General features: G+C 38.2%; 1 protein-coding gene across 1 annotated transcript in view; it reads right to left on the reverse strand.

The window, feature by feature from the left end:
- SETD1A (Histone-lysine N-methyltransferase setd1a) overlaps positions 1–15,870 on the reverse strand; it is a 32,292-nt gene extending 16,422 nt beyond the window's left edge. Inside the window, exons 1-13 of the mRNA XM_051218009.1 lie at positions 15,747–15,870; positions 14,859–14,975; positions 14,719–14,823; positions 14,511–14,681; positions 14,375–14,474; positions 13,245–14,338; positions 12,131–12,653; positions 10,997–11,318; positions 6,339–6,597; positions 4,776–5,066; positions 4,005–4,337; positions 3,086–3,193; positions 2,459–3,043 (exon numbers count right to left, since the gene is read on the reverse strand). Of these exons, the coding sequence (XP_051073991.1) occupies positions 2,459–3,043; positions 3,086–3,193; positions 4,005–4,337; positions 4,776–5,066; positions 6,339–6,597; positions 10,997–11,318; positions 12,131–12,653; positions 13,245–14,306 (3,483 nt within the window). The 5' untranslated portion in view covers positions 14,307–14,338; positions 14,375–14,474; positions 14,511–14,681; ... (1 more) ...; positions 14,859–14,975; positions 15,747–15,870. The remainder of the gene's footprint in view (positions 1–2,458; positions 3,044–3,085; positions 3,194–4,004; positions 4,338–4,775; positions 5,067–6,338; positions 6,598–10,996; positions 11,319–12,130; positions 12,654–13,244; positions 14,339–14,374; positions 14,475–14,510; positions 14,682–14,718; positions 14,824–14,858; positions 14,976–15,746) is intronic.
- Between the last annotated feature and the right edge of the window lie 9,111 nt (positions 15,871–24,981).

Below are 24,981 nucleotides of genomic sequence, written 5' to 3' on the forward strand. Positions count from 1 at the left end.
CGCACCCTATGTCAAATCGGTCAGCAGGCCTCCTTGACTAGATCTCTAGAATCTTGTGCCATTAAAGTATGCGATGTATCCGAAACGTGCATACAGGATCCTAGTGTGGTCATTCACTTGACCTCACCTCGGCAAAACGGAGGGCCGACGAGATACACCCTCCGTGTACCTGGTGACCCGATGGCTAGTTTTAGTGGACTGGTAGACATAGCACTAAGTACGAGGGTGGAACAAGCACTATTATAATGGATCACCGTTAACAGTCCCCTATGTGCTGTTCGGCTGAACGGCTCCGTAAGAACTCGGAAGCATAGGGGCACAGGTCGATGCCTTTTCGTCGTTTTTGCCTACGCTCCCACTAACTGCAGCTCGGATGAAGTGAAAGATGAATTTTACAGAAAGCTCTCTGAACTTCTTCAGAAAGCTAAACGCTCAGACAGAGTACTCGTAGCAGGTGACTTTAATGCCCAGATAGGTAGTTTAAACCATACAGAAAGGCATTTAGGTGGGTATTTTAGTATTTCGGCACAACGAACAGATAATGGTGATCGTCTGCTGCAACTGTGCTCAGACAATCGTTTATTTTTAGCAAACACAAATTTTAAGCATAAGGAGAGAGATCGTCTAACATGGAGACCCCCTACACCAAACCAACGATGGACTCAAATAGGCCATATTGTCACCAGTCATCGTTGGAGAGGGTCGGTAGAAGATTGTCGCTCATTCTGGAGTACCTGCTTGGACTCTGGCAATGCCCTAATACGGGCACGCACCTGCTTGCGCCTCACCGGACGTAGAAATGCCACACTAAAAAGACCCATTAGAATTGAATTGAGTAATGAGAAAACCGAAATTAGGTTCCAGGAACAACTGAGGTCACACTTAGGTAGTTCTGAAAACGAGGCCGACCCAGATGTTGCTTGGAAACATATACAAACAGCTGTGGAGACAGCAGAGACATCTAATAGTGATTTAAATCACAGGGTTACAAAGAACCAATCGATTTCTTCAAAGTCTATCACACTGATGGATTCTCGTAAACTCATACCATCAGGTTTTCAACACGATGAAGAGCGCAAACAAATCAGATCTAGGTTAAGCAAAGGTCTAAGGAACGACTGTGAGTAGTGGTGGGCAACGAAAGCAAAAGAGATGGAAAAGGCAGCGGCTATAGGGAACACAAGACAGCTCTACGGACTAATAAAAGAAACTGGAATTAATAAGTCAAATGTAAGTCAGATTATTTCGGAAAAAGACGATACTCTCATTTGCTCCCAGTCCAGACGTTTAGAACGATGGGCGGAACATTTTAGAGAACAGTTCAGCTGGCCTTCAGCTACTCTACAACTACCCTCCATTCCCAGACAGTGTGAATGGAACATTGAAGTAGGTCCCCCAACTCTTGCTGAAGTTCAAAAGGCTATAGTTAATCTGAAACGAGGAAGGGCAGCTGGTCCGGATGGATTGGCTCCAGAGGTCTTTAAGGATGGTGGTCCAATTTTAGCTATTAGGTTGACTAGTATTTTAGCTAAAATCTGGGAGTTGGACGTTATCCCATCTAACTGGTCACAATCATTTATCATCGTAATATATAAGAGAGGGTCAAAATCATCCTGTGACAACCATAGAGGGATTAGTTTAACTAATATAGTATCTAAAATACCAGCCTCGATAATTATAGGACACCTAACTAAGACTCGTGAACTGCAAACACGAGAAAATCAGGCTGGCTTCAGACCTGGTCGTGGCTGCATCGACCATATATTCACCATTCGTTAGGTTCTAGAACATAGGCATACTTATCGGCGTCCGACAATGGTGGTCATTCTTGACTTAAAAGCAACGTTTGACTCGGTAGACCGCGAGATTCTGTGGCATTGTCTGTCATTGAAAGGTATACCTCAAAATCACATAAACCTTGTGAAGGTTCTTTACTTGAACATTACAAGTTGAGTCATAGCTTATGGCGAACTGTCATCTGCTTTTGTAACCTCAAGTGGTGTCTGTCAAGGCTGTCCACTTTCTCCATTTTTGTTTAACTTCATCATAGAAATGTGTGATGTCCCTGATACACGTGATATGGAATCCCATATTAAATGTTGACCAAATAACCATATAAGCTACTCACGCCTTTGGACTTTCGAGGTCACTTGCACAGTTAGTTTCGAATTAGGGTTTTGCAACTGCCTTCGACAAGCATGCAGTGCGTATCGATCCGGTTTTTGCTCTCACGTTATTTGGAACCCCGCTTCGTAGAAGCAACGAGCAGGGGTATCCTGATAATCTGGACTCACAGTTATATGATAGCATTTCAAGAGGAAAAGTGGATTCTTCCCATCCTTGACAATTCCAGTGCATATATATCTTCATAATTGGTCATCACTTTTAGCATCCAAAGAAATCTAACTTCAACGTACTTATTAGGTAAAGAAACTACAAATGGATAAAGTATACTTACGTAATCTTCTTCAGATGCCGACCTTGGTTGAAAATGTGGTTGTGATCGAGAAAAACCTCGCTCTCCAGACATACGTTTGTAAATGTCTTCTTTCAGTAGACCGCAAGATTCTTCCATAACACGACGAATTTCGGATTTAGGTACTGGTGCTAAAAGACTGGCCAGTTCACGTGACCCACGAACTTTCGAAGTTTCAGGTTTCGCTCCAATATATTTTGGCTTCTTATTCTCCTCTGTCAAAAGCTGATTTGCTTTTAAGTCAGCTTTACAACTTCCAGTAACCTCTTCATTTCTTAACTCTGAAACATTCGAACGCTTCGACAGTTTGAACCACTTAGAAGAATCATGGGAATCATCATCACTGACGCCGCCACTAATGTACGTAGGGTCTGTTGGCCAAGAGCGTTTTCGTAAATTGTCCGCTGTGGTCAAATGACTGTCGACGAAACTATCCTTTGACTTTAAATTGTGTTTAGTTACTTTCCTAGTAGATCGATAATGAATGACAGATCCAATTTCAGGAACACGAAAATAATTATGCTCGGTAAGGAGGGGTTCAGGCCACATATATTTACACTCCACAGTCTAGAAATTTTAACATAAGCAACAAAATGCCAGTTTACTTACTTCCACAATATCTACAGATTCCATTGAAGCACTATCCGTACTATCTCCATCTAAATCATCCGACTTTATATTTTTTTCAGATAGCTTCAAATTATCACGATCCCTTGACTGAAGTGAACAAAACGGCAAAATATATACCAAAGACTTATTTGTAAGTTACACAAATATTTGCACGTAAAATTACAGAACATAACTGGAACATACAATACACATAAATTATATAAAAGGTTTCCATAAATCTCCTGTTCATTGGTTTATGTACAGGAACACGAATCAACAGACCATAAATTTCTACCACTCTACATCTTAAGAGTCCACTTTGACTAAAATTATTCAACCGAACGTCTTTTTAAATCACATGTTAACAAATGAGATAAACAAAACATCCACTACAACAGATTTCCAAAGGAAGAATTACGGTAAATAATCGTACAAACGCTCTTATAATTTACAGAGCATGATCGAGTTCAGAAAATACACCATATACGATAAAACCGAAACATAATAGCTAAAAATATATATAAGATGAATTTGTAATTTTTACCAGAATGACGAGGCAAGAATTAGATAACTATCCTATATATGGGATTATATATATTGCGCATCAAACATGTGTGAATTCACGTAGGTATATCGGTTGCACTAGGCCAATAGTTACACTGACAAACTGTAGACATTTCGCGAAAAAAATGGTACGCGGTGTACAGTTCAAACTTGAGGAAAGATTAAAAAACCTGATTGAGGCTCATTAGCTAAAGGAAATATGAAATCACGAATAACGTTCGGCAGATAAGTGAGTGGAAATTCCAATTGCCAAACTTCAACACAAAATACGTTGGTTCGTTAGGCTTCTTAAAGTACAAGTACATGGGATTTAAATTTAAAACAAGAGTTTGGAATAACTAATGTTTACGCTCACTGATACAGGAAATCCTGGAGAATGGTATAAAGGATATCTATGGAGTTTTTGATCAGAGATCAAACTCATTTTCTGAGGAATGTCAGTGTCTGGAAATGATGTACATTTATTTTTTTGATCAATAGTTGACAAGGCCATATTGTTTCTGCATAAGCCACCAAGATTCTGTTTTCTACGTGAACCTCCAGATGGTTGAGAGTTGTATGTCAAAGGAATAGTAGGAAAATCTGAAGATTGGAACTCCAAAGATGCACGTAATATAGACCAATCGGTGTTTGATTGATGATTCACTTGGTTAACTTTTGAAGGAATATTATCACAAGTAGAGAAATCCTTTAAGTAAGAAAAATATCGTATAAGGTCATCCAATATTAGAATATTTATTCAAAAAATAGATGAACACATAAGACTATTGGAAAATATAGTTGTGAACTAACTTTTGAAAATTCACATAGTGACTAATAACTTAAATACTTTTACCCATGGTACATATAATCTAAAATACGATCTGACAGACATAAGATCAGTTAGACATGATGACACTTAACGCAACAATTTATTTGTAGGATGAAAAATTAAATCCAGCTTTAGGAGTTAATACAATCAACACATCTGACAATACATTTTTATATACACAATAAACACATGAACAATATCATAGTTTCCCATTAAACTTCAATATTCATAAGTAATGTCAATGTATAAACTGAGTGTACAACTGATTGCTAGATTTTTTCTAGTTAATATCTGTATAATCAAATATATGCTTACGCGAGAACTATCATCATTTGTCTTAAACATATCGTCTTCAAAACTAGATTCTGTAGAAACCAAAGAGTCTTCAAAACCAGATGTCTCTTTTTGTGGACTGAAATTAGATGAATATTTATGTGACAATTGGTTGTTCTTTCGTGGTCGACCTCTTCTGCGTTGAACTTCTTGAATAGGACAAACAGGTTTGGAGACAGGTGATCGTTGGAAGGCAGTACATTTCTCAGGTTTGTGGATTTTACCAACGACCGTTAGCTCTGTATCTTCATTTTCTTCGGAATCCAATGCACTCTGAAACAAAAGATCTTAAAGGGTAAATATTGCACTTTCAATATGTTTCATAACTTGATTCAATAAGGAATTATTACAAATACCGTCACAATACACTACACATAAAACAATCAAGTCATCATACATAAAGTAAAAATTAACAAATCAGTAGTAACCAAGATATTTATGACCGGAATTTAATGAGTGGTTGGTAGTTTTAAATAATGACTAAGTTCTCATCAGTTTGTCATTATTTATTCATACTTCTTTAGAGTAGTCGAAAAAATATCTTGACATTTACATAATCTTGCAGAGTAGCAATCAATGCAGAATGACATCTGAACTAATTAAACAATTGTCCACTAAGAAACCATCCCATTTCACTTGAAAAATTACGATGAAAATTGTCTTATCCTAATGAAAAGGTTTATTAGGCATGTTTGACAATGAAAAAAATTGAACAAAGAATGCTGATAATTGCATTCTGGCAGATCAGATACAAAATGTATATAACTACTTTCCATAGCTTTCTAAATTTCTGAATTAATATATTCAGTAATGGGATGGAAGATTTTAAAAAGTCATTATTTTAGGTAAATATCACCATCAGAGAAAAATGATCATAGTGACTAGCTTATCAAAATTAAAGCATAATGGAAATATTTAGCGTTCTTTAAATTAACCTGAAGCCCAACAAAATATAATTAGCTTACAGATGTGACATATACTGGTCTGCGTTCACCCATTATAACTCAAAAAATTATAAGTTTATCAAAGTGCAATAATGATATATATATATATATATATATATATATATATATATATATATATTTGAAGGAAGAAACAGTAACCAAGTCCCCCCCCATTTTTATGATGGTTAACTAAGTACAAAATCAACTATTAATATAAGCTACTTTAGGAATCAAACTTAGCAACGTGTACAGACTCTGGTGCTAGAACAAAAAAATAAATCTAATTCATGAAGGTTGCGAACACTTACATCGAAGGGTATGGGATGATGTAAGATGACTAACCTAAATCATTAAACGGTGGCAAATGTTAAGTGGATAGATCGTTTCAGTTCTTTCTAATAATTGCAGGTGATTTTCTCTATTTTCACTAAAATATCACCAGTCAACTGTAACATAATCATAATGAAATAGAATAAAAGGTATTTTAGATTTATAAATAAACACTGTACACAACACTAGAAGGTAAACATGCAGGGCAAATGTATACACAGTATACAACTTGGCCGACAAGTTACAATTTAGGCATTTAAAAAATCATTACCTCTGGTTGTGAAGAAATAGGTGAAGAAAGTGAATCATTGGAATTTCTGTTTCGCGTAGATTCAAAGTGTGAAGTTTCTACAAGTGATAAACGACCACGATTAGGGGAGTCTGACTTAAAATCTGAAATCTCAGAAAGTTCATCCGGTGAAGGTTTTGTAAATCTTCGAGCTTCATCGGGGTTATTTTGTGGTTCAGTTGATAGGTCCGAACTTTCACTATCAGATGGTAAACTCGATCCAACTGGACTTTTCGAATCACTGAAACGAAAAAATATAAATAAAACTTTTTCATAGATGTGGAAGTAAATCCTATTAAACTCGATCCAAATTTATTGAAATAGTAATTCACTTTTATATTGAAGAAAACAGTTCACCTAGCAGAAAATGGTAGACTGCATATTGTAACTTACATAGCTGATGAGCAAACAACAATATTAACCGTAATTTTAATTGACTGATTAAACAAAAAGTTGTTTCAGAATACTGAATCTTACAAAATTATCCACGTTACAACGTTTTTCACCAGATTTATACGAAAGTAACGCGCATACATATCTAAGAAATGGCTACTTTGACGGTTGCCCAAGTATAGCAGCTAAACGTGTCCTAATGTAACTTGATATCAAATGTAATTTAGTGAACAGACAGAGGTAGACATCTGTACACAAGTGAATGTATGACATGGTCTGTGTTAGTTACTTCTTCCGAAAAACTGATTTTAGGTAACAATAGTTCAAACACGATGAAGAGGCGAGGTGACAACTGCAAATAGTGCAAACTATTACTAAATTAATATGAGCGAAATGTACTAGTGATAATTAATAATAGCCAGTTATCAAGATTCATTTAAAACCGTCTCCAGAAAGACTAACTCTAAGGACCATTGCAGATAAAAGCTAAGACCAAAGTCGAGAAGACTATCCCAGTTCTGAAAAGGGACAAAGAAGAGCAATAATACAAGTTGTAAGAGACTGAAACTTAACAGCTATAATTAATTTACTTTAGCTGAGCGGTGTGAATTAGGTATAAATACCTCCCAATAGTTTCGAGCAATAGAGACTAAAAAACGTTATACTCAAATTCGAAAAATGATGATGATTCGGAGAAAGCAAAACTAGGAGAAACAGGCAAACCTTGGGTTAACAACTAAAACCACGGTCTGTAAGGCTATAAAACAGCGATTACTTCTACTAACCGATGATTCTTCGCTTGAAAGTACGAAACAAACAAATTACATCACACAATGGTATTTACTCGAACACCCCCTAAGGTATGAACGTTTACTGCTAAGTACTGTCTGGGGAGGTTTCTATAGATGATGGTTTACTGGTAGCTTCTTCTCGTGGATTTATCTTTGGGGTTTCTTTTTTTCAACTTTTTATACAGGGCTTTCGCCAAGATATCCTCTAAAGAACTACAAGTACACTGAAAAAAAAATGACACGACACAAATTTTGTTAAATATATAAAAATGTCTGAAATTTGTTATGCATTACGCCCCAGAGATAGTGAAGATTGTAGATTTATAAGATTGGTGACTGAAGTTAAGGTTGGGGGTAAGCAGTCCCAAAATAGCTTTACAAGAGTTTTCGGCTTCTGTTAGTTCATGACAGAAACTTTTAATGAATCAAAATGAACTTGGACATGGAGATAAAACGACTAGCTTTTGTAAACCTACAATATTAACAGTACAGTGAGGATATCCAAATGCTTTTTCAAATGTAAATTAAGCTGCAAACTTGTGAATCTAGAACTAAAGCATGGTTGTTACGGTGTAAGATATGAGAGATATGCTAACACAATTTTCTTCGGTGAGCTGATAGATTTCGCAAGAATTACCTGGTAAGCAATCTTAAGATCAAGCCTTGTGTCGTGTAAAAACGTAGACAAGTTGGCGAACTTGTGACAAACTTTTTGAGCCATAATTACTAATCTGAGTCAGATAGAGTCCCAGACAGTCAGTCACCACTTATAATCAGTATAGAGCCTAATACAAATGTGCATCGCTTCAAGTTGCTACACTACATCAGCACAGAGAGATGAAATTATCACGATATGTACTAAAGTGAGAGAAGTAGCGGTATGTGATAGCTAAAGAGTAAAGTACTCCGAACAGAATTAGAAGGATAAAAAGTGGGTATTGAAATAACGTCCCTTTGTTAACAATGTAAGGTATGGTTCCATATTTGTCCTATAATTGATTGAGAATTTTTTCTCTTGGTGCCTATTTGTTGCATCCTAACAAGTAGTCTTGTAACAAAACTGACCTTATTGTCATTCTGCTTTTCTCAAGAGCTTTTGTAGTGAAACTAAAGTAAATGACATTCTAGATTTATGAACCCGGTTACTCACTGTTAAGTGGATTAAGGATAGAGGAAGACAATGTTTCTTACAAATATCATTTTGTATTTTCGCATTTTTAGATTCATAATAGATCTTCATGTATTTGATCGGCATCCGGAAATTTACATTTTAACATGATTTAGGTACTACATCCAATACTGGTTGAAAACAACACAAACGTACAGCAGCTCTATGTAGAAAAATGTTTCTCTGATTTTTCAGTGTGATGGAATATCGTCAGCTGCAAATATGTACATGAAATGAGAGGAATTCAGTTCAAGTCACAGCAAGCTTCAGCCAACCATTACTTTATCCGAATTTTGTATTGTTTTATATCCTGTGATATCTCAGAATTTCCTACATAATCAGTCAGTCAGTAACAACATAGAATCTGTACGTATGTACGTCGGTTCAATTTGCCATGCCCTATTAGTACAGAGATGTTATCAGGCTAAAACCTAAAACAGTAGACGTATTAACAGTATCAGTGGTAATAGAAAAGATTAGGTATAGAGGATACAACTAGAAAAGAAAATATAAATTAGTGAAATAAAAACAAAACAAAGTTCTGAGGAATTTAAGACCTCAGAATTTGGGGAAAGACAGAGAATGGGTTTACCTGCGCCATTGCAAATGATTTTTAGCCATGTCATTCAAAGTCTCTAACTATTGGTTACGATAACCACGCAGACCCCCAGCCAGGTAGTCTGTACCTATTAACATGGCTAAGTTCAATTGCCAGTGACTTCAAGAACGAATGACATTTTTTGTCTTGGACTCCCCTAGCTTTCTTCCAGCCTACTCCTGCACAAGAAAACATCGACCATCCTACATAATTCTAGTTTGTGAAGCCTCTACTTGTTTTCAATATTACCGCCAGCAACAAAGTATTGTGATTTTTGCTGGATACTAGAGTGTAAGCTCTTTTTTGAATAAAGTGGCTTCTTTTATGTAACGACAATACATATATATGGAGCTGGTGTGAATTATGTTTATCATTTGGACTAAAATTATTTGTATCGATTTCGTACGAATTACCAGAGTTGAGATACCTGTAATCGGTTAGGTTCTCATTAATAGGTGATTAACAGGAATTAGGTTAAACCAGAGTATAAATTAGCATCTAATATGATGTCGTAGCCTTATCACTGCTTATAATTCAATGAACCACAATCCAGTAACAATCAAGGATGCGTCCTGTCAACAAATGAATAACTTCAATCAAGTACACTCGATAGATGCTGTGGAAATGACTGAGGACCCCTTATTGCTTCATATTTACTTGGATATCCAGTCAGCCGAACCGTGGTTACTTTCTCAAAACTGTTAAGTCAGAATTTTGGGTTCGATACTACGGTTGAAGTGATCAGTAAGACTACTACTGCAGTCATTGTAGCAACTTATAAGTTAACTAAGTTGACAAAAAACTAGCAATCCACCGAAAGTGACAATTCTGATAAAACCCCAACTTCTAAAATGTAATAAGTCACCTGTTCTAAATGGCTACAAAGTAAAAATATCCTATCACTGTGAAATTAAGAAATGGTCCTAATACTCTTTAAAAACATGATGCATAGCGCGTGAAAAATCCTTAGGTTATAAATTTGCCACCAGTTGCATCTAAAACGCTGAACTCTCAATTGTACAAAAAGACTAGAGAAATAATTCAAGTGTAAACTTGATTTTATGCATGTCAATAGAAAATAATCAACATATCGGTAATGGTGTATTTGGCTTGTACGCACTAAGTTGTGGACAGGTACGATGTTGAGATAGATTTTTTAGTCTGTCTATAACTTAAGCTGCCTAATAGCTGTACGTTTATTTGTCTAGGAGTGACTTTAAATCATTTTAGCACAAATACATATTTCCCATTAGAATCCTTAAACATGATCTATATAGTTTGTACCAACTTACAATAATCTCGCCAAATGGTTCAAAAGAATTTACAACAGGTCATATACTGACATTATTAGTTCAATAAATTCTTCTCTTTACTATAATAATTGATGAAATTCGGGAGTTAACACAAGAACATTTACATGCTTTTGTACTTCAAGTTAAAATTCACGGTAGTATTTTTCAGATGAACAGACTAGTGTCTATCAAGATATACAATTTGGTTACTACGACAAGACTGAGGCTGGTGTTCACCAATCAAACAATGTAGATTTCGAATTTATTAACAATCATATAAACAAACCCCGTTCACACTGATGTAGAAATTAGGTCTCATCAAACGTTATAATCTGTTAGATAAAAAAATATTCAAGACATTTATAGTGAAATATAAGTTTTTAATAATGGAAATATACCTTTTGGAAAATACATCTGAAACACGCGCATGTTCTCTACGCGACTTAATATGCTGAAAAGATTTTGAAGGAGAAATGAGTTCGCTATCATTATCTGATGAAGTATAATCGCTTGTACGAATATTTTCAGGAGAATGGCTTGATTTTGAAGGGAATTTAGACTGTGATCGAACGTATTCACACTTGTCATTTGACTTGGAAGTTCCAGAGCGTCTTCTAACGTGATGATATCTATGCCTATCCTGATGTTCTTTTGAGCTGCAAAGGTCTCGTACACGATCAGTAGTCACTTGATCTGCTTGTTCCGTGGAACTTTCACTACCTGAAGTACATGTTTACCAAAAATGTGAAATTGAAATATGTTTACATGAGGCAGAGTGCAAAGGTATGTAACAAGGAATTCTGAAATCCGGGACCGAGAAGATAAAGAGTGCGTCTGCAACGCTGTGAACGAATCGAAGCAATATCGCGTAAAATCCCAAAACACTGATTGCGGTTATCTCGTGTTCCTCAACTAGGTAATCAGTGACTTCATAAACTAATATTGTGTGGTGATTAAGACGTTCCTAGCTTTCTTCTAACCTACTATTATGCCAGCAAGCATCCCCTGTCGAGGTTGACGGTGGTTAAACATACGTAACACATGTCTTAACTACTTCAGTCGGTGAGGATTTGCAAAGTCGTCAACAGATTCGCCACCTCTGCCCAATCCCCCAAGCTTGACTTCACTCATTCACTGGTTGTCACGCGAAACGCAAACAATGCTTTGTATATACTCATAATAAAAAACTACAGCTGACGTGTTTCCTAATTCACAGCCATCAATAAATACAGACCGTACTGCGGCGCAGTAAACAAATTAATGACTACTGGAATAAACGACTAGGAGTTAAAAAGAAACTAAGCAGCATTCCTCAAATTCATTCATTGTAATACATAATCTTAAAAAGATTTCAGCAACTGTACCATTACAAAAATAGACAACTGACTAAATTTTCTGACAAACTCTTTGAACTTAAAATATATTACTCATTACATAAGTTTATACCTGATATAATTCGACATTTCCCCAAAAAGCGGTTTATCAACTAGTAATCAATTATAAGATGAGAGTATATACGAACAAAAAATTACCTGAAGATTCAGAGATTTTACCACGAATATTTACTTCACCATTGTTCTCGTCCGAACTTGATATGTCACTTGCTTTTTGTATTAGAGAACCACGGCTTTCCCAAAAAGGAGATCCTCTTAGCTTTAATTCAGTTTTACTCCGAAAATTTACATTTTGTTCATCTTGACAGATAGCAAGAGACTCAGTCTTTGATGTGGAAGCTACTGTGTTTGAACTTATGGGTTCAGGACTAGGTGGACGAGGTTTGCGTTTAATTTTTGGCAAAGCAGATCTTAAGGTTGTAAACATACCCAAACCAAAAAGTTTAAAGTTTGAAGATACACAATTATTGTCAGACATAGTTGATACAGGAATACTAGAAGAAACTGAAGTAGGAGCAAATGAAAAGTTAGACATATTCCCACTAGCACTTTGGTTCTGATGTGATGGAACGGTAGAATCATGAGATGTGGTTGGATGGTCTACATAATTACTACCCACACTCTCCTCTTTAGTATTGTGATGACTACTGACATGATTTTGCTATCAAAATAAAAGTAAATAAACGAAATTAATGAATTGTCAAATAAATTTTGTACGCATACAGTTTTCATGAAAAGTTGTAAACGGAAAACGAAAAATTATGATCCACGAAAGCTGCCTGATTATTACAATTCTGATATAGATTAATTAGAATGAAATTCCAATTCCGACTAAGTCATATTTTCATCAGCATCGTGCAAGTGTCCAGTGGAGTAAGTAATGAAATAAAAGAGCCAGAGCTCATTCACCAAGTGCAGTTTACATACTAGGTTTCATGTCATACTAAGTGAAAGTTATCACTAAACTGCCTAAACCAAAGTAGATAGGATAGGGTCCTAATCCGTAACCAAACGACTGAAAATCAGGTAGTTTAGCCGCTAACCCACTGACCCAAGGCACAACCTATTTCAGTTGCACAGAATTTTACTGAGTATAACAATTTTAATGGTTAACTGACAAAAACCCAGTTTATATAAACTTTCCCTTAATCTACAAAGGTCTAGATCACTTTTGACGGTTGCTTCAATAACTAGCTATTCCTGGCTGATAAAGATATTTCTATGTCAGATGATGACAATATAATATACTTACTCTGTAGTCTTGTTCTCTCGAATCCCACCAATCGGAAAATAATTTAAATGCCTGACCTTCAACAAGCTTTCGGGTTATATCCCGATGTATGATTCCTCGTAACTCATCCACAAAAATCATATGAACGTCATCGATTATTTTTATCACTTCTTGAACATCCACTGGTTTGTAAGGAGTTTTTAGGAGGGGCGGACGATGAAGGTTGAACAAAGAAGTCTTGGTATTCTCAAGTGACCCATCAGGAGTAGGTAAAAGTGTGCGACGGTTAGATGACGGGCTTGTTACTACTCGTATATTTTTCGATGAATCAGAAGGCGTGCTTCCCTTCTGAACCACTTGATTTGAAGGGCTTTCAAACCGTTTTAAATCATCCGACTTGATACGTACATTGGTCGAAATACATGCTTCTGAAGATACTGGAAGATTGCAAGTGACTTTCGAGTTATGATCTGAAACGACTGGGGTATTCTGAGTATGTTTTAACTCAGGAACTGGTTTTACACAATTCAGTTTAAGCAATTTTTGTATGCGAGCTTCAAGAGACTCTTCGCAATAACGGGACACATGAAGTTTTGCATCATCTTGTTGGCTAGAAAGCTTTTTAGAAACACATGTATTGGCTTCAAGTCCCATTGTATGTTGGTCTACTAAAAAACCTGAAGTACTTTTGCCAATATTTGAATTAGACGGAGCTTTTCGATGCCAGTGGGTCGCGGCACAAGATATTTCTGAAATATCATCGTTGTTCAGAACACATGCCGACTTTTCAGGACGTAAATGTGTTTTTAAGTCCGATTCCTGTTTATCAGATGCTTTGAAAAACAGGTGAGACTTGAACGTTGTCATGCAATGCGGTTGTGGCAAAGTTTCAACCGCTTTGTGATCGCTAAGATTTGCGGATGTATGAGACTGACGTGGAGTGGGATTGTGTGGACAAACTTCACAATTTGAGGAACCTTGTGATGAGAAATCAGAAGGTATGTGGCTGTGTATCTGATTAGCAAAAGGTTTTTCTGGAAGTTGGAATTGATCACAAGAGTTTGAAGGCAGGAGATCAGCCATTTGTTCAGCAATCAACCGGACTCTAATTTTACCTAAAGTAAGATTAATTAGAGCAAATCATTTTTTACCAAAAGGATCCACCTGTACGGTCATTATATTCCCCATCTTTGATGTCTGGTTAAGATGTTCCACACAAGCTCTTGCACTTTTAGAGGATGTAAATACAACCTGAAAAGTTGAATAGCAAATCCAATTCTAACATACGGTTCCGATACCAAGGTGGCATTGTGATTTTGGATGATAGTAGATTTTAGCTTCTATAATCGTACCGAATTTACGACACATGTCTTCTAGGTTCTTAAATGTGATGTTATCATTAAGATTCGAGAAAGTGACCTCTTTTTCTGGTTTTTCACCCACGTAATATAAGTCAATCTGTCACATATTGCTCCTAAAGTAAATCGCGAAATACCTTGAAACTCGGGATCGGAAGATCGACAACCGCTTTCTTGCAAAAATTTCTAAAGTCCAAAGGGCGTCTGGGATCAACTACTGGATCTGGATCTGGTTCGTTTCGCTTCAAAGCATAATTATTGTTAAGATCGAGCTTACCCCCTCTACAATGCCATCAACTCGATACAAAGGAGTTCGACAAGATGGATTTAGTTCTGGGTCCCATAGCAATTTTGCAGCTGTGAAAGAGATCGGTCGAACACTGCTCATAATGGGCTGAAAAACAAAATAAAAAGTAGTAATTTAAGAAATAGAACTGTATTACTTCTGTACAGCTGGTAATTATGATGGAAAGATAATAATCGAAAACGTTCATACTCAATATTAATCAAGAAAATGTAAAAGACATACACCCTAGCTGTAACAAAAACAAGCATGTGCCAAAGATTTCAAGTTCCTAAAAACCCCATTCCAAGCAAAAGCCAAACGAACCGTGAAGAGAACAGTAATAAAACACCTGAGACTAAAATTATGATTCATGAATACATCTACAGCATATTGACTAATTTTTCGTTGTGGCACCGAGCTTCCGATATATTGAACTGTTTTAAGGATACCGCTAAAATGCCTAACTTACATATGCAAACCTAAACCCACTTAATTTAAGGCATGATGAAACGACGAGACACTAATGCTATAACTCTGGTTACTTGAAGATAGAAATAAGTCACTCTAAAATTAGACAACTTCGAATATCATTTAGGGATTACAATGGTAAAACCTGAGTAGAGTTCTATATTCATCAATTTAGTTGTTCACTAATGCTGAACATGAAAAAGTCGTACAAAAGTCGACGGGTATGGTTTGATAACCTTCGGATTCCAAAGGGTAAACTCAGTTTTATGCAGAAGACACAAACTTGTTACGAGCCACACACACGGGTCAATGTTTATACAAATGCCATAATAAAACTAAACCTCATTAAAATTCAGGAACACTTTGAAATTAAAGTTCGGAGTTTTCATACATTCATATGGGTATACTTACAAGCAGACGACCTCTTTCAAAATGTGGTTCAAAGGTCCATAGATTACCATCTAACCAACAAAAACAAAATATACAGATTCCGTAGTCAAAACGAATAACGCGCACTGAGGGGTCAACCAAATTCAGCGGCAAATGTCCAAAATTTAGTAAACACACTGAAAATTTTACCTTGTTTAGAGATAACAAATTATGACCTCTATTTAAAAGATCAAACTGAAAGGAGGTCTTCCAGTACTTGCCATCACTTGTTCCTCACCGCTCAATTTTTGCACACCATTTACATAGCCTTCTCATGTTAACGATCTGGTCTCAGTCATTTTCATGCAAAAGGCTTCGAAGTTTGTTCAGACCACAACGATTCCTTATTTTAAGACAGATTACTGTTCTTCAAATAGTGCGAATGTTTCTGAACGAAATAAATCGTTACATAACGGGCTTTCGTGTCTAGAAACGGTGGATCACCGATGCCGTCAGAAAGGAATTAAGTTATATCTAGTGGTAGAAAAACAATTATCAGAACGTTCTGGTGCGAGACTGTCCTCAGTTCCTAAGTAAATGTCAAGTTTTATTTTAAAGGGTTTCTGGGAAGTCGCTAGTACTAGATAAGCCGGTAGCGTAATTCAGAATTCGACAAGCTGTAAGGAGTAAAAGATATGCCTATGGTCCCTACTGTCATGTCGCGTCCGTATTTTTTAAATGGTAACCCCAAGGTTTGCGTTGGGACTGAGTTTAAGTAGATATTTAAAGGAAAACCTAGAAATGTTTGGAGTGCTGAAAGTCATTAAAATGTCACCCTTTTTCTCAGGGTTTTACTCCGAGTCCCCGAACTGATTTCGTGGCTCTCCGTTTGAGTACATTCCAGTGTGCCGTCGAAATGGCCAACAATGTGCCTAAACGCTTTCCAGACGTACAACCATCATAAATGATTCAAGGCTGTGATGAGAGTGGGGAATTCTTAATTTAAATAATAGATAACAATGGAGAAAGTTCGAGATTCTAATGTTCCAATTTACTGGACAGTTTCTGAAGTCCAAATTGTTTTCAACAGATACCAGCCATCTGAATACAGTACATAACATCTAATGTACGTGACGTTACATAGATCTCGCAGTCTATTCGGGAGGATGTTCTTACACCCTTCAGAGCCATTATTTGAATGTGTATCTTGATGTCTTTTTCTTGGCCTACGAAAATCTACAAATTATGACAGTTGTTTGTTATCACGTCTGTTTGGTGGATATACTCAGATCATTCAGTATGAATTTACTCGCCTATTTTTGAACAATCTAAACCATAATGTACTTGAAAACAATAATTTACAATTGCCAAGTGTCGAAAACCTCTAATAGTTCATTTGGATCTTGATGAACCTCTGTAACGTCCTTCCCGCCTGTTATCACTTTATGTATCATGACCTATTAGCTATGGATTAATATCTGGCGGTATTAGAAGATCAAAGAAGTCATCAACGCTAGAAGTAAATAACTCTGCACCTAAGACTGTGCCCTATGTAACTTCGCCAAGCACTGTATTAGAGCTAGAAATTTTTGACGCTAAATTCCGTTGTGTATTCATACTTAACCACGTGTAATTTTCCATCGGCATCGTGTCACACGTGACCTCGGTTTTGCTATAGTCTGGACGCTAATTGAAACTAAAAAATTTGTTGAAAGTCTTATTGAAGAAAAATATAAAATGTACTTGCTTAATAAAACTTACCAGCAGTGGTACAACTAGGCACCAAAAAATGTGGTAGTTTCAAGTATATTGTCTTTACTGGGAGGTATAATGTAAGCTTCATAAATTTGTCACTGACTTTATAGGGTTAGAAAAATAACAGAACCCCATCGATGTTATCCGCTAAATTCATATCTGCTCAACAACACTGATAATTGGACGTTGGACAGTTTACCACAATGTCTTGAGGTCACAAGAGGCCTACGCTTGTAGTTAATTTGTTAAGTGGGTTAACCTTAGTCGTTTGATCATAATTTGTAAGCGTTTTCATTGCTTTCATCTGCACTACCAAGTATAACTTACATTACTGAGACCTTATTTTCCCAGGTTAAAAAGAACTTCACTTGTAAGACAATCATTTTATATATCGTTTGAATAGGTACTTCATTATCAACGTTGATGGTTTACTTCGAAGGACTGGGGGCCTACCCGAGGTAGACGGTAATGGCGTGACCAACAGTTAACGCCGGAATCATACCTCGCAGTCAGCACCTAATGTGAACTACCCCTTCGTAATACCAAGTTACTATGAATGCTTTGAAGGCCGCACGAAACAAAGGACGTAATCACGGGAATATATTAGTAAGAATGGATACAGAGAATATAGTAAGACCACTACCACAAGGCATACGTTTGGCAAATCCGCGTTGGTTGTACTTGGTCCTGACGAGGATCGACGATCATTCGATCTTCAGTGACCCAACTGTTGGATCCTTAAGCTGTAGTTCAGTGGCTTTATAACAATGCCTCACCAGATTCGACGGCCGTTTAAGTCGGTTCTAAAAATGTTGAGAGTAGTCGCGCGCCAAACAAATAATATGAATCCTCCGAGTGTAGCCGAGCTGTAAGACAAATGAAGAGGAGGCAGGAGCAACTGATCGGGAAACACCGAGTTCCAACATGTCAGTAGGAGGTTGGTTGAATTTCAAGCGACTAACCATAGAAACAATTTCCAAAATTATTCAAAACCTGTTTTTCGGACCTTCGGTGTTATGGATACTTCTTTGGTTTTTGTTTACGTATCTGTATTTGATTATCAGTCTTAACGAAACTTTTGACATTTGCGATGTGTTGTAGAATGACTGGCCACTCGGCGACTCTACACTTTGTTTGAGAAAGATAATAAACGATCTCGTGCAGAGGATATCTTACCGTAATTGCCGTAAATGTGTTTCAACCAAGGTGTAATGGTACCCGATACACGAGAGTTCAAATAATGCCAAACATAACATGATACGGCTTTAATAATAGTTTTAATATGCAATGTAGCCAAATAAATCTATGAATCTGCCTAGTTTAACAAATATGATGTTAAAATAATATTACTCAATAACCTTTCATTAAACAGAATCTGATGACTAGAGTATACTTGTCGAATAATGGTCTACTATAATATTGGTGCTGCTCTGATAATAGACCTAATCCTAAGTTTGTAGATTTGTCATGATATAACTGCCTAATTTATAAGATCTTACGTGGAAGTCACACTATCGACTACGCCAACTCACTGTATCGTATCAATTACCAATACATGATGTAGAACAAGGTTAGGCTAGAGAAAGAAGAATATATTTAATGTGAATAGAAGATATAATGTAACATTCAACAGAGACCACGCCTGCATGGCCGAGCCATGCCATCCGATCAACTCCGATTCATTCAATTCCTTGTTCCCGCCTACTCCATCGTTAGGTATTTCTCCGTGTTAAATATTGAATATCTATTTTCCGAGTATTTTCGTATTCAGCTTTGAGGATTGTGTGGTTATGGTCCAACGCCACTACATACTTGTTCACTGACGTAACTCGAAGTGCTAGCAGTCTTATGATGAGAGGACGAATTCACATGGACAAAGTGTAAGAAGAATATCAAGGACAAATCTGACGCATGTGACTCGTTTTCTTAAAACACTTGTAGTTTATGGTGCTATTCAGATGCGTCACGTTAATACGCTACCCAGTTTCACGTTCCGTACAAATGTGACTGAAAACGTTGTCATGTATTAGATAAATCAAGTTACGTTATTCTATCTACATGTTCATTTAGATCATTATTTTACCTAACAACATGACTAGAGTTCACATGTATGTTTACCATATGCATCGAATGCATTCGTCGATATCAAGTCGAACTTACGTAAATAAGATGTAGCGGTAAATAAATCCCCAAAATAAATAGCTCTGTAAATTTTTGACATTGGATGCTGACCACATTAGTTTTAATGGACTCACCTAGCTGAAGGCGCTCGTTCGTGTGTCTGCACCAGATCACGAATGGGGACGCCGATCTCAAAAAACCTTGCAATCGCTAGACAGATTAGATTAGATGATTCTCGATATATTGGTAGCCTATCAAATATATCTTCGAACCTCCTCGATTCTGTCTTCTGATTTCACTTGGTGGGTACGCTTCATATGAGGTGTTACTGGTTAAGGCGTTGTCAAACTCCGAATACCTGTGGCGTCTTCTAAGAGAACCAGCCCTGTCATTTTGTTCCTGTTCTGAGAATTATATAGTAGTATGCTCTCAGATGTGAGAGACGATCCATGCATTTTTGTAATATTTAAGGCAAAGTATTTATCGTCGATATCGCCAAGGAATAATTTCATAAGCTTTTTTAGTTAAATCCTGTTGTATTTGTTTTTGGTCGGTACTAGTGCGTTTATCTGATGATATTAGACTAACAGACATTGTATATTATAGTTGAATCTCAATGATGTGACGGCCTAATATATATATATATATATATATATATATATATATATTATCTTACTTCAAAGTAACACCATCGTCTATGTTTATTTGCTTTATCATTACACTTGTGAGTAGTGTTTATCAAAAATCTTTCGGAAACAAACTCAAGCTAACCGACGAGATAGTGTAAGTAATATAAAGACGAGAGAATTTCACGGAGTGGATACACTGGCATTACCGAGTCACGCAGTTCTGATAGTGTTCTCGAGTCAGTATTTATTGACCTCCACCGTTTCACATCATATATTCAACGTCGTACAAGTCTCCTGATGTAGTGTTCATCCACCTTCAAATATTGTGTGGTTAAAAGCAAGTACTGTTCCAGTGTTAAAAAAGGCCCAACACCAATTAATTTGTCGAATTGGGTGAACTATGATAGTAATTAAGACAAATCCATAGGAGCTCAGGAGGTCGGACAACTCCTGTACTTTACTAGAAATGAACGTTTGTTAAACTTTTGGACTCAAAAAGCGAGTCCTTGTTTCATGTAAGAGGCAGATATTCTAGAACGAGTTCGGCGGTGAGGGATTAGAATTGAGAACGGTTTCTCTGGCCTGCCATATGAAGACAGACTGAGACAATTCAATCTATTTCTGTTATCTTACAGCAGGCTACGGGTGATATAATACGGACTTACCGTATACTGAATGATGATTTTGGTATTATCCCGTCTTATCTTTTTCTTCCACCAGGGACTGATAATCTGAGAGGACATTCTAAGGAATTTCAAAATTCGATATCAAATCGCTTACACCTCGTGTTCAGTCTCTATCACTGAGTAGTGAATTACTGCAATTCTCTGACGGAACACATAATATCAGCACATTCTCTTGATAAATGAAGAGCAGTCTTCAGTAATAAGGAGAGTAGGTTGATGAACCTGTATTAATCCTGACACACTGCTTTCCAGTGAAGGTCCAGCTTCTCCTTGAAAGTATTCAATGATGGGGCTGATACCACTGGTCCGGGTAAGGCGTTCCAATGATTAACTACTCGATGAGAAAAACGGGACATCACTTTAAGTTTATTAGATTGTAGTGACTCATATTTATCACGAGAACACGACTGGTTTAATAAAAACAAATATTATTATAACCAACTGTACCAGTGTTTGTTTTAACGTGCTTTTGTTTGACTGTGCTAATGACAGCTATTTTGTGCTTCCATTCTTATACCTACACTTTTGATTGTAACTTCGCGCGAATTCGGTTACGTTCTGTAACCAAGCTTGTATCCTGGCACGATCTCGGTATCCTTTCGATGCCACGAGATCGCCAGCAAATAAGCATCGACTTGGTCCATTAATTGCCTTCTGGTATTTGGCTTCTCGGAGATTTTACGGGTTTCTTTGGTTACGTCCAACCTTCGCCTTCTGATTCGCTTGGCACGTGTTTCTTGGTAGCGGTGTTCATAGTTAATCTCAATTCGACACCACGCTACAATTGGTGATCCGAAAGTTTGGAACACGCCTCAAACTCTGGTCAAATCTTCCAAAGAAGCCAATTCGGTGAGTCTGATTTATCTATCCACGTCTGTCGTATATTTTCATATTTTTAAATATATAATATACTCGACATGACGGATAACGATAAGAATAGTATTAATATAATAGACTCACATGTATGTGTACCGAATCCTTGTCACTTATTATTCGCGTGACGATGAATTCCACGCTTTATTCGAGAAATTTTCCCCTATGAACTATTCTCCTCGCTGACCCGGCTGCTTGGTACGGAATGCATTCGCATAAGCATTAACGTCTACCTCCCAGCATCAAATGGTTAAGTTGAACGGTTTCACTGCCAACTTAAAAGTGCTCTACGAGCACACGAGAACGACAACTGGTACGAAACCTTATCGCTCGTCCTCTTAGGTATTTGAACGAGCTTGAAGGCAGATATACAATGTTCCGCCGCTGAACTGATATACGGCACGACATTGCGTCTGCCCGGAGAATTCTTCACACCACGGAGCAGACCTGATTTCGGTAAATCAGACTACGTCCATCAACTGTCTGCATTTATGCGAACGCTGTCTCCGGTGTCAACTCGAATACAACATCGACAGGTCGCTCTCCCTCGAGAGTTATCTACCTGTCCACATGTTTTCATACGAGTAGATTCGGTACGCAAACCTTGGCAACAACCATACGAAGGCCGTTTTCACGTGATCGCTCGTCACGAAAAGACCTTCAAGGTTGATCGACATGGCCGCGTCGAGATCGTCAGCATTGATCGTCTCAAACCAGCACACGTCGATGACAGTGCCCTATCTGACAACCTGCGATTCAATGCTAGACCTATTTAACCTAGCGGGATCCTCAAACCATCTTCAGGTCCCACGCTAGATACACCTGAGACCTCATTCTCACGTCCCGGTCAACAGCACTCGTCATCTGCACCGTCTACGGATGAGACGACAGTCTCACGTCCAGATCAGCAGACCACGCCTCCCTTGACTTCGGATGAGATTGCAGGCTCACGCGACGCGAACGAGACTGCTGTCTCACGTTCCGGTCGCCGAGTACGGTTGCCCGTACGCTTCCGCGATTAGTCGCACAGTCAACAACCGATACGGTGTAGGATTCCTCCTATACTACACGCACGCTACACTCTTCTCTTTTTTGCTTTTCTTTTTGTTTCCTGAGCCCACGCCTTCGACCATCTCTGTTTGGTACCGTCGACTTCAGTCAACTTTGGCGAAAGCTGGCCTGATCACACACGCTCTTGTCAACGTACGCAGTCGATATATTGGTTTCGAATGCTTGGCATACGCTTGGTCTCGAACTTTGTCGTTTTGGTCGCTTTTGGTTCATCGGCTCAACGTGGTTTCGTCCTACGTCTGCAGCGTTCCTGGTGCGGACCCCTACGAACGCCATCTTCAGATTCTGGATACAAACCACTCTGGTGTAGCATGCCAACTCAAGCAACAAATACAGCACATCGCTCCTGGTACCGTTCTCCGAAAACGACCTTCGTTGGCAACTCGACGATCAACGATCGCTTTCCTGTTCGCCAATTTTTCCGTTCTACAATCGCTCGTCAGCCGATCAGTCCCACGATTTAAACCGCTATTTATCGAAAGTGTAAACCCTTTCTAGCGGGGGCTCCTGTAGTGACTCACATTTATCACGAGAACACGACTGGTTTAATAAAAACAATTATTATTATAACCAACTGTACCAGTGTTTGTTTTAACGTGCTTTTGTTTGACTGTGCTAATGACAGCTATTTTGTGCTTCCATTCTTATACCTACACTTTTGATTGTAACTTCGCGCGAATTCGGTTACGTTCTGTAACCAAGCTTGTATCCTGGCACGATCTCGGTATCCTTTCGATGCCACGAGATCGCCAGCAAATAAGCATCGACTTGGTCCATTAATTGCCTTCTGGTATTTGGCTTCTCGGAGATTTTACGGGTTTCTTTGGTTACGTCCAACCTTCGCCTTCTGATTCGCTTGGCACGTGTTTCTTGGTAGCGGTGTTCATAGTTAATCTCAATTCGACACCACGCTACAATTGGTGATCCGAAAGTTTGGAACACGCCTCAAACTCTGGTCAAATCTTCCAAAGAAGCCAATTCGGTGAGTCTGATTTATCTATCCACGTCTGTCGTATATTTTCATATTTTTAAATATATAATATACTCGACATGACGGATAACGATAAGAATAGTATTAATATAATAGACTCACATGTATGTGTACCGAATCCTTGTCACTTATTATTCGCGTGACGATGAATTCCACGCTTTATTCGAGAAATTTTCCCCTATGAACTATTCTCCTCGCTGACCCGGCTGCTTGGTACGGAATGCATTCGCATAAGCATTAACGTCTACCTCCCAGCATCAAATGGTTAAGTTGAACGGTTTCACTGCCAACTTAAAAGTGCTCTACGAGCACACGAGAACGACAACTGGTACGAAACCTTATCGCTCGTCCTCTTAGGTATTTGAACGAGCTTGAAGGCAGATATACAATGTTCCGCCGCTGAACTGATATACGGCACGACATTGCGTCTGCCCGGAGAATTCTTCACACCACGGAGCAGACCTGATTTCGGTAAATCAGACTACGTCCATCAACTGTCTGCATTTATGCGAACGCTGTCTCCGGTGTCAACTCGAATACAACATCGACAGGTCGCTCTCCCTCGAGAGTTATCTACCTGTCCACATGTTTTCATACGAGTAGATTCGGTACGCAAACCTTGGCAACAACCATACGAAGGCCGTTTTCACGTGATCGCTCGTCACGAAAAGACCTTCAAGGTTGATCGACATGGCCGCGTCGAGATCGTCAGCATTGATCGTCTCAAACCAGCACACGTCGATGACAGTGCCCTATCTGACAACCTGCGATTCAATGCTAGACCTATTTAACCTAGCGGGATCCTCAAACCATCTTCAGGTCCCACGCTAGATACACCTGAGACCTCATTCTCACGTCCCGGTCAACAGCACTCGTCATCTGCACCGTCTACGGATGAGACGACAGTCTCACGTCCAGATCAGCAGACCACGCCTCCCTTGACTTCGGATGAGATTGCAGGCTCACGCGACGCGAACGAGACTGCTGTCTCACGTTCCGGTCGCCGAGTACGGTTGCCCGTACGCTTCCGCGATTAGTCGCACAGTCAACAACCGATACGGTGTAGGATTCCTCCTATACTACACGCACGCTACACTCTTCTCTTTTTGCTTTTCTTTTTGTTTCCTGAGCCCACGCCTTCGACCATCTCT

This window comes from Schistosoma haematobium, chromosome 1 (genome assembly GCF_000699445.3).
Source record: "Schistosoma haematobium chromosome 1, whole genome shotgun sequence".
Classification (NCBI taxonomy): Eukaryota; Metazoa; Platyhelminthes; class Trematoda; order Strigeidida; family Schistosomatidae; genus Schistosoma; species Schistosoma haematobium.